This window comes from Rhincodon typus, chromosome 37 (assembly GCF_021869965.1).
Source record: "Rhincodon typus isolate 14 chromosome 37, sRhiTyp1.1, whole genome shotgun sequence".
Classification (NCBI taxonomy): Eukaryota; Metazoa; Chordata; class Chondrichthyes; order Orectolobiformes; family Rhincodontidae; genus Rhincodon; species Rhincodon typus.
Window position 1 is genome coordinate 150,954 of NC_063368.1, and position 13,179 is coordinate 164,132.

The 13,179-nt window shown below is 42.0% G+C and overlaps 1 protein-coding gene across 2 annotated transcripts in view; it reads right to left on the reverse strand.

Annotated features, from left to right (window-relative positions):
• The window catches only part of LOC109919070 (NACHT, LRR and PYD domains-containing protein 3-like), a 148,919-nt gene that overhangs the window by 125,024 nt on the left and 10,716 nt on the right, over window positions 1-13,179 (reverse strand). The window contains exons 2-3 of one of the 2 annotated variants that reach the window (XM_048617307.1): window positions 7,987-8,479; window positions 2,404-2,559 (exon numbers count right to left, since the gene is read on the reverse strand). In XM_048617307.1, coding sequence (XP_048473264.1) covers window positions 2,404-2,559; window positions 7,987-7,996 — 166 coding nt within the window. In that variant the 5' untranslated portion in view covers window positions 7,997-8,479. The remainder of the gene's footprint in view (window positions 1-2,403; window positions 2,560-7,986; window positions 8,480-13,179) is intronic. The other variant, XM_048617308.1, reaches the window with a different exon arrangement.

Consider the following 13,179-nt stretch of genomic DNA (forward strand, 5'->3'; position numbering starts at 1 on the left):
CTACACAATCACGGATGACATGACCATTGTAGGCTGGATCTCAAACAGTGACATCAGAATATAGGAAAGAGATAGAGTGCTTGGTGGCACATTGCCAAGATAACAATCGCTGCCTCAATGTCAGCAAAACAAGAGTTGGTCATTGATTTCAGGAAGCAAGGTGAAGGGCACACCCCTGTCTATATCAATTGAACTGAAGTGAAGATGGTCAAAAGTGTAAAGTTCCTAGGAGTGATGATCACCAAAAATTTGTCCTGGTCCACCCATGTTGATGTGACAGTCAAGAAAGCACAACAACACCTCTACTTGCTCAGGAGGCTAAGGAAATTTGTTCCAGAGATAGTAGGAATTGCAGATGCTGGAGAATCTGAGATAACAAGGTGTAGAGCTGGATGAACACAACAGGCCAAGCAGCATCAGAGGAGCAGGAAGGCTGACGTTTCGGGCCTAGACCCTTCTTCAGAAATGGGGGAGGGGAAGGGGGTTCTGAAATAAAGAGGGAGATAGGGGGAGGCGGATAGAAGATGGATAGAGGAGAAGAAAGGTGGAGAGGAGACAGACAGGTCAAAGAGGCGGGGATGGAGTCAGGAAAGGTGAGTGTAGGTGGGGAGGTAGGGAGGAGATAGGTCAGTCCAGGGAGGATGGACAGGTCAAGGGGGCGGGATGAGGTTAGTAGGTAGGAGATGGGGGTGGGGCTTGAGGTGGGAGGAGGGGATAGGTGGGAGGAAGGACAGGTTAAGGAGGCAGGGACGAGCTGGGCTGGTTTTGGGATGCGGTAGGGAGAGGGGAGATTTTGAAGCTTGTGAAGTTCACATTGATACCATCGGACTGCAGGGTTCCCAAGCGGAATATGAGTTGCTGTTCCTGCAACCTTTGGGTAGCATCGTTGTGGCACTGCAGGAGGCCCAGGATGGACATGTCATCTGTGGAATGGGAGGGGTGTTGAAATGGTTTGCGACTTGGCGGTGCAGTTGTTTAGTGCGAACCGAGCGTATCTCCGGATCCAACGCATCATCCTCCAACACTTCCGCCATCTGCAATCCGACCCACCACCAAAGACATTTTTCCCTCCCCACCCTTATCTGCTTTCCGGAGGGACCACTCTCTCCATGACTCCCTTGTCCGCTCCACACTCCCCTTCAGCCCCACCTCACCCGGCACTTTTCCCTGCAACCGCAGGAAGTGCTACACCTCAGGAAATTTGACATGTCCATAAAGACTCTTAACAATTATTATGCACCGTAGAAAGCATTCTATCCAGATGCATCATGGCTTGGTATGGCAACTGCTCTGCCCATGACCATAAGAAATTAGAGAGTTGTGACACAGCCCAGTCCATCACGCAAGCCAACCTTCCATCCATTGACTCCATCTGTACTTCTCACTGCCTCGGGAAGGCAGCCAACATAATCAAGGACTCCTCCTCCCCCAGTTATAATTTCATCCAACCTCTTCCCTCAGGCAGAAGATACAAAAGTTTAAACACACATACAACAGATTCAAGAACAGCTTCTTCCCCACTGATATTAGACTTCTGAATGGACTTCTCAAATTTTAAATTTAATGTTGATCTCACTCTTTGTGCACCTTCTCTGCAGCTGTAATATTGTATTCTTAGCTTTGTTCTATTACCCTAGTACATTTTGTATGTAATGATCTGCCTGCGCGGCACGTAAAACAAAACTTTTCAGTGTACCTCGGTTCATGTGACAGTACCAAATCAAATCAAATCTATCTGCTCAAGAACTTCAGTCATTTTCTCAAATTCTTAACATCCACCTTCCTTCTTCATCGTGAAGTCAGACGTGCAGTACTACTTTAATACTCTACCAACATCCTCTGGCTCTGTGATTTCACTGTTGGTCCATAATGGTACCCTACTCTTTCTTTAGTTATTTGCCTCCACTTAATATGATTGTGGAATATCTTGAGATTCAAGAAGCACCTCATCCGAGTCCTCATTCAAGTACTTTTTAAATGTTTGATGTTTTGTGTCTCAAACACCCTCCCAGGCAGTGCATTCCAGATCTAAACACATTTCTTCAATAGTGCTTACCCATTTTAAGGCTTGAAAATGTTGTGATCTATCAGTAAGAACTGGGAAAGTGGAAAAGGAGGAATACTTGTCATATATTTTGGGTGGCATTTTAATGGCTATCTTACGTACATAATATAGATTATTTTCAAATCAACCTGTTCAGAGATACTAGCACACACCTCTGGAGCAGCTGGAACTTGAAATTAGGCCTCTTGTCTCAGAGATAGGGACACTACTACTGTACCACAAGGGCCCGCTTCCATTTATAATTTGTAACAGTTTTATAAATTGCTTTATGCTGGCCCATAGGTGATGAACAGTACATTGAAAAAAGGATCCTTGACGTGGTAGACAGGTGTACTCACCGCTGTGGCTGCTGGCTGTCTGCACTGTAACATTTACTGGGCCTTTGATGTTCTGAAATGTTGGGCACACAGCAGTGCTGCCAGTTTGCACTGTTTGCTGAGATCGAATGAGAGTCTGGGGTTCAGAATACGGAGGGGAGCTGGGATTGGGGCTCTCTGTTTGAAATGAAAAGAAATATTCACATCAATGTTTAAATTAAAGCTGGTACACTCACCAATAAATTATGACCAAATGGTGTTTAGTGGTATTAGATTGAGATACAACCATTCACTGGCCAGTATATCTTATTTTCTAACCATTCACAGGGTATGGATGTCACTGGCTGAGCCAGTATACTACCCACCCTTGAGAAGGTGATAGTGAGCTGCTTTCCTGAATCACTGCAGTCCATTTGCTGCAAGTAGACCCACAATCACATTAGGGAGAGAGTTCCAGGATTTTGACCCAGCAACAATGAGGGAGAGGTGTTTTATTTCCAAGCAAGGATGAGAAAGAGCTTGGACTCTTGTAATGGTGTTGTTCCCATGTGTCCAATAGGAAGTGCTTCCTGAAACACTCTGGGGAAAAATGATATCAAAAAATAATTCAGGATAAGAGTGATGGAATGAATAGGTTTTAGTGAGAATTTACACCATGTCATTATTACTTATCGTTTGTAAGGTCTTTAGTCCTTCCAAGCTAATAACCCAAAATATAGTATAATAGTCCAGAGAAGGTGGGCCCTAGAGTTAATGTGGAATGGGCATAGTTCCAGTGCCTAGAGCCAGAACGCAAACAGGAAGTGTCTCCAGCTGCAGTTCCTGGAAGCCTGAAAGCCTGAATTTTGGAGCTGGAGCAGCAGCTGAGAATACTGTGGAGCATCTGTGAGGCTGAAACTATAGCACATACAGAGAGGTGGTCACTTTGAGGACTAATACTGTACAGGCAATTAGAGAATGGATGACCACCAGGCAGAGGAAGAGGACAAGGTAGTCTGTGTAAAAGCGCCCTGCAAAAAAGAAATGCCATTTTGGATACTACTGGGTGGGGAGCAGAATGGCTTCTCAGAGAAAAACAGCAACAGCCAAATTTTTTGCAACATGGTTGGCTGTCCTGCACATGTGCACAGATTATAGTAATAAAGATTTCAATAAATGAGACTCACTGAAAACAAACATGCAGGTGCAACAGCTGGTGAAGAAGGCAAATGGTATTTTAGCCTTCCCAGAGACAGGAGTACTGCCGTGGTGGCTCAGTGATGAGCACTGCTGTCTCACAGCACCAAAGACCCAGGTTTGATACCACCCTTGGGTGACCATCTGTGTGGAATTTGCACATTCTCCCTCTGGTACATGGGTTTCCTCCGGGTTGCTCCGGTTTCCTCCCACAGTCCAAAGATGTGCAGGTCAGGTGGATTGGCCATGCTAAATTTCCCATAGTGTCCTGTGATGTGCAGACTTGGTGGATTAGCCATGAGAAATACAAGGTTACTAGGTAGGGAGGTAGGTCTGGATAGGATGCTCTTTGGGGTGTCTGTGTTGACTTTTTTCTTTATTCATTCACAGGATGAGGATGTTGCTTGCTAGGCAGCATTTATTGGTACACATTGCTGGTACCGAGTTTCAGTGGTGGAGAGACTGAATGTTTGTGGATGTGATGCTAATCAAGTGGGCTAATTTTCCCAGGTTGCTGCCAAATGTCTTGAGCGTCACTGGAACTGCACTCATCCAAGCAAGTGAGGAGTATTCCATCATACTTCTGACTTATATCTTATAGATGGTGGAAAGACTTTGGGGAGTCTGGAGGTGAGTTACTCACCACAGTATTCCTAGTCTGACTTGCTGTTGTAGCCACAGTATTCATATGGTTGTCTAAGGTTTTGGAGTAGATCTGTAGCTCAGGTTGTGGGTGTTGAGGTTGGTTGGCTCGCCGAGCTGGTTTGTTGTTCCGCAGAAGTTTCGTTACCGTGCTTGGTAACATCATCAGTGCAGCCTCTGATGAAGCGTCAGTGTGTTTTCCTGCCTGGTTTTTAAACTCTGGGGTCCGTTGCGATGGATTGCCTCACTTCCGGGTTTCCTCCGTAGTGGAATGTATATGAGGTCGAGTTCAATGTGTTTATTAATAGCATCCTTCACGGAGTGCCATGCTTCCAGGAATTCTCGTGCTTGTCTCTGCTTAGCCTGTCCCAGGATCTTGGTGTTGTCCCAGTCAAAGTCGTGGTTCTCCTTGTCCATGTGGATTGAGATGAGTGAGTTACAAAAAGACACAACCAATACTCTCTCATCTCAATCCACATGGACAAGGAGAACCACGACTTCGACTGGGACAACACCAAGATCCTGGGACAGGCTAGGCAGAGACAAGCACGAGAATTTCTGGAAGCAAGGCACTCCACGAATCATGCTATTAATAAACACATTGAACTCGACCCCATATACATTCCACTACGGAGGAAACCCGGAAGTGAGGCAATTCATCGCATCGGACCCCAGAGTTTAAAAACCAGGCAGGAAAACACACCGACGCTTCATCAGAGGCTCCACTAAAGATGTTACCAAGCATGGTGATGAAACGTCTGCGGAACAACAAACCAGCTTGGCGAGCCAACCAACCTCCATTTATATCGTTGGTCCAGTTCATTTTCTCATCAAAGGCAATTCCCATGAAGTTGTATTGGGGAATTCAGCGATCGTAATGCCATTGAATTTCAAAGGATTGTGGTTAGATTCTCTCCTGTCATTGCCTGGCACTTGTGTGACACACACATTACTCCAAGATCAATGGCTACACATTCAAAGTAGGTGACTAATGTATTGCCACTTGATTTACATGACCACACAGGTTAAAACTCTATCCCGTGAATGTTACTTTAGAAGTTGGACTATGTCATGTTGACCACCTGCAAGTTGGACCTGCCACAGTGGATAGAAGGAAACCTCTACAGTACCATACTTGGACTTTCAGAAGGTGTTCAACAAGATACCTCTCAAAAGATTAAATCATAAGATAAGAGCACAGTGTTGGAGGTATTGAATTGGCATGGATAGAGAATTAGCTCAATGTCAGAAACCAGCAAGTGGGGATAAGGTGTTCTTTTTCAGGTTGGCAACCCATGACAATTAGAATTCCACAGGGATCAGTGTTGGGACCATAACTTATACAATATATGTTCATAACTCGGAGGAAGGAAGTAAATGTGCTGTAGCCAAATATGCACACAAAAATAGGTGGAAAGGAAGGTTGTGAGAGGGATACAAACAGTTTACAGAGAGCTATTGATAGGCTATGTAAGTGAGCAATAAGGTGGCAAATACAATGTGGGAATGTTGGAGGAGAGAACAAAAGAATGGGTAAAATTTAAATGGACAGAAGCTGCAAAAGAAAGAGACTTCGGGATATTTGTGCACAAAATGCAGAAAGCTTGCACAAAGGTGCAACAGGTAATCAAGAAGGCTAATGGAATGTTGGCCCTTATTTCAAGGGAGTTTAAGTATAAGAGTAAGGAAGTCTTACTGTGACTCTACAAAGATATTGGTATAGTGGTGAGCATAGCTGCCTTCCAAGCAGTTGACCTGGGTTCAATTGTAGTCTTATGATTTGGGGCACCACAGTGGCTCAGTGGTTAGCACTGCTGCTTCACAGCACAAGGGACCTGGGTTCAATTCCACCCTCAGGCAACTGACTGTGTGGAGTTTGCATATTCTCCCTTTGTCTGCATGGGTTTCCTCCCTCAGTCCAAAAATGTGTAGGTTAGGTGGATTGGCCATGCTAAGTTGTTGTAGTTTTCAGGGATGTGTAGCTTAGGTGGGTTTTATAGGGAAGGGTCTGGGTGGGATGCTCCAAGGGTTGGTGTGGACTTGTTGGGCTGAAGGGCCTGTTTCCACACTGTAGGGATTCTATGATCTATGAAGTACTGGTGAGACCACACCTGGAGTACTGTCAGCAGCTTTGCTTATTTTAGGAAAGATATCATTTCATTAGAGGCAATTCAGCTATAGTTATCTCTCTGTAAACTGCTTGCATCCCTCTCTGCTTGATTAGGTTATGATTTTCCAAATGTTCTGTTATTACATGCTTTAATAATTGATTCCCATACTTTCCCAACAACAGGTGTTTGGCTGATTGGCCTATAGTTACCTGCTTTTTTGCCTCACTCCCTTTTTGAATAGGGGTGTCACATTGTTAGTTTTCCAATCCTCTGGTACTTCTCAGAATCCAGCAAGTTTTAGAAAATTATAACCAATGCATCCACTATTTCTGTAGCTACTTCTTTTAGGATCCTAGGATGCAAGCCATCAGGTCTTGGGGGGATATCTGCCATTAGTCCCATTAGTTTCTCCCATACTACTTATCTAGTTATGGTTTTAATTCCTCCCCTGTATTTTTTAATATTAACGGGATGTTTTAAGTATCTTCCACTGTAAAGACTAATGCAAAATATCTGCATTGCTTGTTGCACATAACTGTCTTCCTAGATTCATTTACTAAGAGGCCGACATTCACTTTAACCTCCCTTTTTTTAAAAAATATTTAAAGAATTTCTAATTGTCGGTTTTAATATTCATTGCTAGTTTGCCCTTGTAGTTTATTTTCTCTCTTTAGACTTTTTAGTCCTCCTTTGATGGATTCTGAATTTATCCCAGTCTTCTTGGCTATCACGAATTTTTGCCTCCTTGTATGCTTATTCTTTCAAATCAATGTGCTCCTTAACTTCCTTTGTTAGCCATGTTTGTTTTATCCCTGTCTTGTAAATGGAATGTCAATCATGGCAAAGGAACATAAGGGTTAAGTGAGTGTGTGAACATGTTGGTATTTAATGTGGAGTTAAGGAAATCAAAACTATTTCTGACCAGTGGAAAATTAAGAGTTACAGGAACAAAGTCCACCTTGGGAGTCCAAGTACTGTATAGAATCATACAAAACCAAATACAAAAAAGTAATCACTAAGATTAATGGAATTTTGGCCTTTATCTCAAGGACGCTTGATTACAAAATGATGTTACCTTGTATTTTCTTGTATGCAATAACCTGAGTGGTGATCAGATGTGAACTATCTAAAATATTGAATGATTCGATATGGTAGATATACAAGAATATCTCCTTTTGTCAGGGAAATCAAGAACTAGGCAGTATTATTTTAATATTAGAGACAGGTCATTTGAGGGAGAATAGAGAGAATGTATTTTTTTTAAATGCAGAATGGATGTCTGAAAATTACTCCTGTAAAAATCTATGGGATAATTAGAGCTTTCAAGGTTCAGACTGAAAGATTTTTGTTAGGCAAGGCAATAAAGTATGAAACAAAGCTAGATAAATGGAGGTGAGGAATAGGTCAGACATGATTTGATTGAATTGGACTGAATCATCTCTTCCAGTTTCTTTGTAAAAGGTTTAATGAGCTCTTTTTGTTCCTTTGTAAAAGATTCAAGTGACTGAATGGCCTTATCCTGTTCTTGTCTCTTCATGACATTTGTCAGTTTGTTTATGAACAGCGACAGTACCTTAAAATTATAGTTTTGCACTATTTAATTATGATTTAATTAAAGAAACGACATAGTTTGTAGTGAGACACCAATTTGTTCTGATCAGTACTGTACACTTACCGTGTTCCATTTGCTCTGGTCCAAGAAGCAAGGCAGAATTCTGCAAGTTCAGTTACGATAGAAACTAACAAATGAGCACAATGTGCACATGTAAATAAATGAGTTAATGTGTCTGTGTGCCTCTCTTTCTCTCTTGTTCTTTCACACACTCTGTTAAACTGTTAAATCTATGCGTCTCTCACAATTTTGCTTCTCCCTTTCAGTCTTTGAAATTATAATGTTTAGATATTTATTTGTATATCTCTTGCATTCTGCCTGTAAATGTGTGCCTATTTGTGTTTCTCTCTCCCCCTCTCTCCATGTCTGCGTTTTATTCTCTCTCTCCCTCCCTCTGTCTGTCTGTAAATGTCTGAATGTGTATTTGTCTCTTTCTAAGAAAGGAAGAAAGAAACAGATGATGGGACAGCTGTTGATGAGCAGAAGCTAGAAGAATTGCTGGAGGTGATCATCAATCCGAACAGCAGCAAATGCTTTTCCTTTTTGATTGACGTTTCTGTAAAATGAAAATATTTCCTTACAGCACCTTTACTTATTTACATCCTTACGTTAAATCATTCCTTCACAATTACGGGCTTACCCTGTATGTGTATTGAAAATTTGCTGCTGCTGGGGCCTGAACCATAGTTTTCCTTTCTCCATGTTACAGCTTTCTCCCTTGATTTGACATCCAACATTTGTAAAACTGGTGAACAATTTCCAGTCTGGGTTCCCAGTGCAGACATGGCAAGCTTAGTGTTTTGATGAGAGGTCAGTGACTTGAAGCATTAGCCCCCCCACAGATGCTGTCTGACCTGATTTGTACTTCTAACCTCTCAGTTTCAATATGATTTCCAGTGTTTATAATATTTTACTTAGGGAAAGCTTTCTGTTGTTCTTTCAACTGATTCCACATGGGCTATAGATTTGGTGCGGGGGAAGCAACTATTTTGCAATGTACTGTGAGTGACTACCTCCTCTATTTTTACTTCAACCTGTTTGGCTATGTTATGACACACCATCACAGCTAGTGGGACTTAGAACATAGGACATAGAACAGTACAGCACAGTACAGGCCCTTCGGCCCACGATGTTGTGCCGAACTTTTACCCTAAACCTAAGGTCTATCTAATCTCCACCGCTACCTTATACTATCATCAATTGAATTTGAATTTGACTTGAATTCAGATCTTCTATCCCAGTGTTAGGGACACTACCATTGCATCAGAAAATTCATGACCTACTACTTTTCAATGAGGCAAATTACTTAGGTCCCAGTTTGTACTAAGTAGTGGAGTATTTGACATTTTATTGAGTATAGGGTTGTATTTTACTGGGAAACAAGACACCTGGATCAACAGAGGGTTTCACTCCTCATAACTCCAAAGCTGGATTCCAACTTAGAATGAAAATATTCTTTCAAACACTAAGATGAGTCACTTAAACCAATAATTCTCAACCATATTGTGTGTTGCCTAACAAGATCTTATTTCTCGTCTATTGCTCAATACATGACAACTGGACACTTCCTTTTCTTTTTAATTACCTAACCATTATTTTTACCTACAATAAAGGGCATCCTTGGAAAGTAGTATATCCTTTTGCTCAAGTGGTGCTGTGGAACACAAGAATTCCTGGTCGGAAAAAAATTAAGATCCATCTCTTTGAGATTCTACCAATTTTGGAGTTGCACGTGCAAAGAGAAAGGAGCTGTTGATGATTCGCAGGTATGAAACTCAATTAGCCTATCACTGACCCAGACAAGACATGACAAGGGAAAACCCTGAAAGGCTTTGGGAACATGAGACCCACAGTCAATTCTCCCAACCAAGCACTTGCCACCGATTATGTCTCAAATCATACATTATACTGTATTCTAAATCATTACTTTCTGACAGAAATCTACGTTCATTTGAATTAATCAATATTAGCTACTTCCACTGCCTCCAGACCACGGATTGGTCACTTGTTCATGGAACTGTTGTTGAACCAGTTTTAAATGAATCCTGACCTATACATTAATATAGATCAGGATTTCCTTTGGCAATACTTTGTTAATAATTTACAATATTTGTTATATCATTCAAAGCATTTGACATTCATATTCCTTTCTAACCATTAAGTGACCATTATCAAAGGTTTCCATACAGAAAGACTTAGAAGCAGCAGTGTAAAGATTAAATATTAATACTGTTAATTTTAGATAGAAAAAATTATTTTCTCTTGCATAACTAAATTTATAGAATACCTAAGGTGCAGGTAGAGGCCATTCAGCCCATCTGGTCGGCACTGACCTTGCCAGACCCACACCTTCCCACCCCCATAACCCTGCATTTACCATGGCTAATCCATCTAGTCTGCACTTCTCTAGATAGTTCAGGGCAATTTAATGTGGCCAATCCACCTAACCCTTTGGACTGTGGAAAGAAACAGGAGCATCTGGCTGAAACCCCAGACAGTAGGGGGAGAATGGGCAAACTCCACACAGTTGCCCATGGCTAGAATCAAACTAGGGTGCCTGATGCTGTGAGGCAGCTGTGCGAACCACTGTGCCTTCCTGCAGCCCATACGAACATTGGCTCAACTGATCTTCAACTGAGCTATGGTAATAATTACAGTTGGCATTTCTTTCAACAGTACAGTCGCTTCAGTCCTGGACAGATCAGATGTATCATTCACCAAAATCCAGACTTGTAACTTCAAGTATCAATAGTCTAAGTAAATGGCAGGAGCAATAACAACAACAATGTGGGTTTATATAGACTCATTAAAGATGCTTCAAAGGTAAATTCATTAAACAAAACATGACATTGAGACACAGGCTAAGTTTTCACATAAGGAAACAGCATGGCACAGGTTGCACATGTAAAAGTGCAGCTCCCTACAATCAGATCCAATTTTCATTTGAGGCATATCCAAAACGTTGGGCTTTTCATTTTTCAAGAGATGATCTAATTTAGCAGTGTTCTTTGCAGAGTAAGGGATCCTTTTGAATCGGTCCATGGAAACCTTTCGGTCAGGTAAAGTGCATTTTGGAATTATTAAAAGTAGTTATGAATGAATTATTAATCTGTCAAGGCATTTAAATCACTTGGCCTTAAAATAAAAAAACAAAATATCTGAAGTTTTATTTTGAAAGGTATTTGCTATTTCACTCAGCCTTCAGTCTCATGTCAAAACAAAACAATCATAATAGGATTTTTGCTACATGACTGAATTCACAGCCTAACCTTCCAATGAGATGCTGTCAGTTCATGATTTGATTCACAGCTTCAAGTAGTTATAAGTATTTGGTGTTAGACTATCACAAATTCACAAGTGTTATAGCCCAGAAGTAAGTCATTCGGCCCATTATGTCTGTACCAGCACTTCGAATGAGCATAATGCCAATCATGACTGTAGTGATTGGAACGACGTTGGCCAGGTGGATCCATTGAATATGAGATACCTGATTGGTGCTGTTAACTTGGGCCAATCAGGGAGCCCTGGCTGACAGATCTAAACATGAATGTCAGAGAGGCTCCTCACTGTAGGGACTGGCTCTGAGTTAGTTGGCCGGAGTCCATTTTTTGTGCACATGTATTTAAAGGGTGATTTGGTGCTGGGAAACTGGCCTTGGTGCAGTTATTTCAGTGGTGACAAGAGAAAACCCCTGAAGGATACACTCCTGAAGAACATTCATTTGCAGCAGCCATCTTGGAGTTGGGATAAGCATTTCTGGCATCATGCCTTTATTTGGGAAGCTTGACTCGTTTGATCCTGTTGCCAAAGATTGGCCCCAGTATGTGGAAAGAATGTTTCTGGGTGAATGACACTAGGGCAGATGAAAAGCAACACATCTTTCTCCTGAATGCTTGCAGACCCGCTGCATCTTTTGTTATCAGGAGCCTAACATTCCCTGAGGCACCAGGTACTAAAGCCTTTCAAGAGTTGATGGATTTAATTAAGAATATTACAACCCCAAATCTCTAATTCGGAGGTGCTAACAGTTTTATTCAGCAGCTGGAGAACGAGGGGAATCCGCATTGTGATTTTTGAAGAGGTTGATAAGACTGACAGAGACATCTGAATGAGATACTGAGAGAATATTTGGTATGTGGGATTAATGATGCAAAAGCACAACTGCACGTCAAACAGACACTATAACTGGCTTTATCATTAGAAAATGCGGCAAGTAGAGCATGTGAGCTACAGGGTGTCCCAATGGAAGTGGACACCCTCAACTGTCCAACTGAGCTTGGGGAACATGACTTGAGTGTCGGCAATTGCAGAACCTCATGCAGGACATACCCTGAGCAAAGGTACCCTACGTCAGCCCGCAGCAAAACTGCAAAACAAAGCTAAGCCTTGGCCAAATAGCTAAAATGTTCTTCATGGTCCGGGCTGGCAAGCCATTTTAGTTGCTGCTGGTATGCGGACTCCAGACAGCAAAGGAGTCCTGTGAGGCCTGATTTGAGTAAGAGAATTGGTATCCAGGAAAGTGCACACTATGGAAAGTCCACCTACAGGTGGTTTGGAACAGTTACATTGCCGAGCAACATCCAAACCCAAACAAAATAGATGTCTGATTAAATGGTCACCCAATTTTAATGGAAGTTGATACCGGCGTAGCTGCATCAGTTATTGCAGAACCAGTTTTTAACAACAGTACTCTGGCTCCAATCCTTACATTTGTGCAAGATCGCAGCCAAACAATGTATACAGGGAAACAGTTACAGGTTAAGAGTACGACTTTGATTCTGGTCTCCTAGGAGAAGCAGTTGTTACAGTTGCCACTGATTGTACTAAAAGGCTTAGGCCCAAGCTTGATGGATGGAATTGGTTGAAAATGATTCACCTTGATTGGCTCAACATTTTTCAATTCGAAAATGGCTCCCTGAGAGCAGTCCTAATTAGATAGCCAGACTTTTTAAACAAGGTCTAAGGACTATCAAAGGAGACAAGGTTATCTTACATGTTGACCAGGAAGCAATTCCATGATTCTGCAAGACTCGCGGAATGCCATTTGCTTTACAGGCAAATGTAGAGGAAGAAATCAAGATAACAAGATGTAGACATGGATGAACACAGCAGGCCAAGCAGCATCAGAGGAGCAGGAAGGCTGACGTTTCAGGCCTAGACCCTTCTTCAGGAAAAAATTATGGAATGAGTACGGAATGATCTGCTTGAGGAAGTGGTGGAGGTTGGTACAATTACAACATTTAAAAGATATCTGGA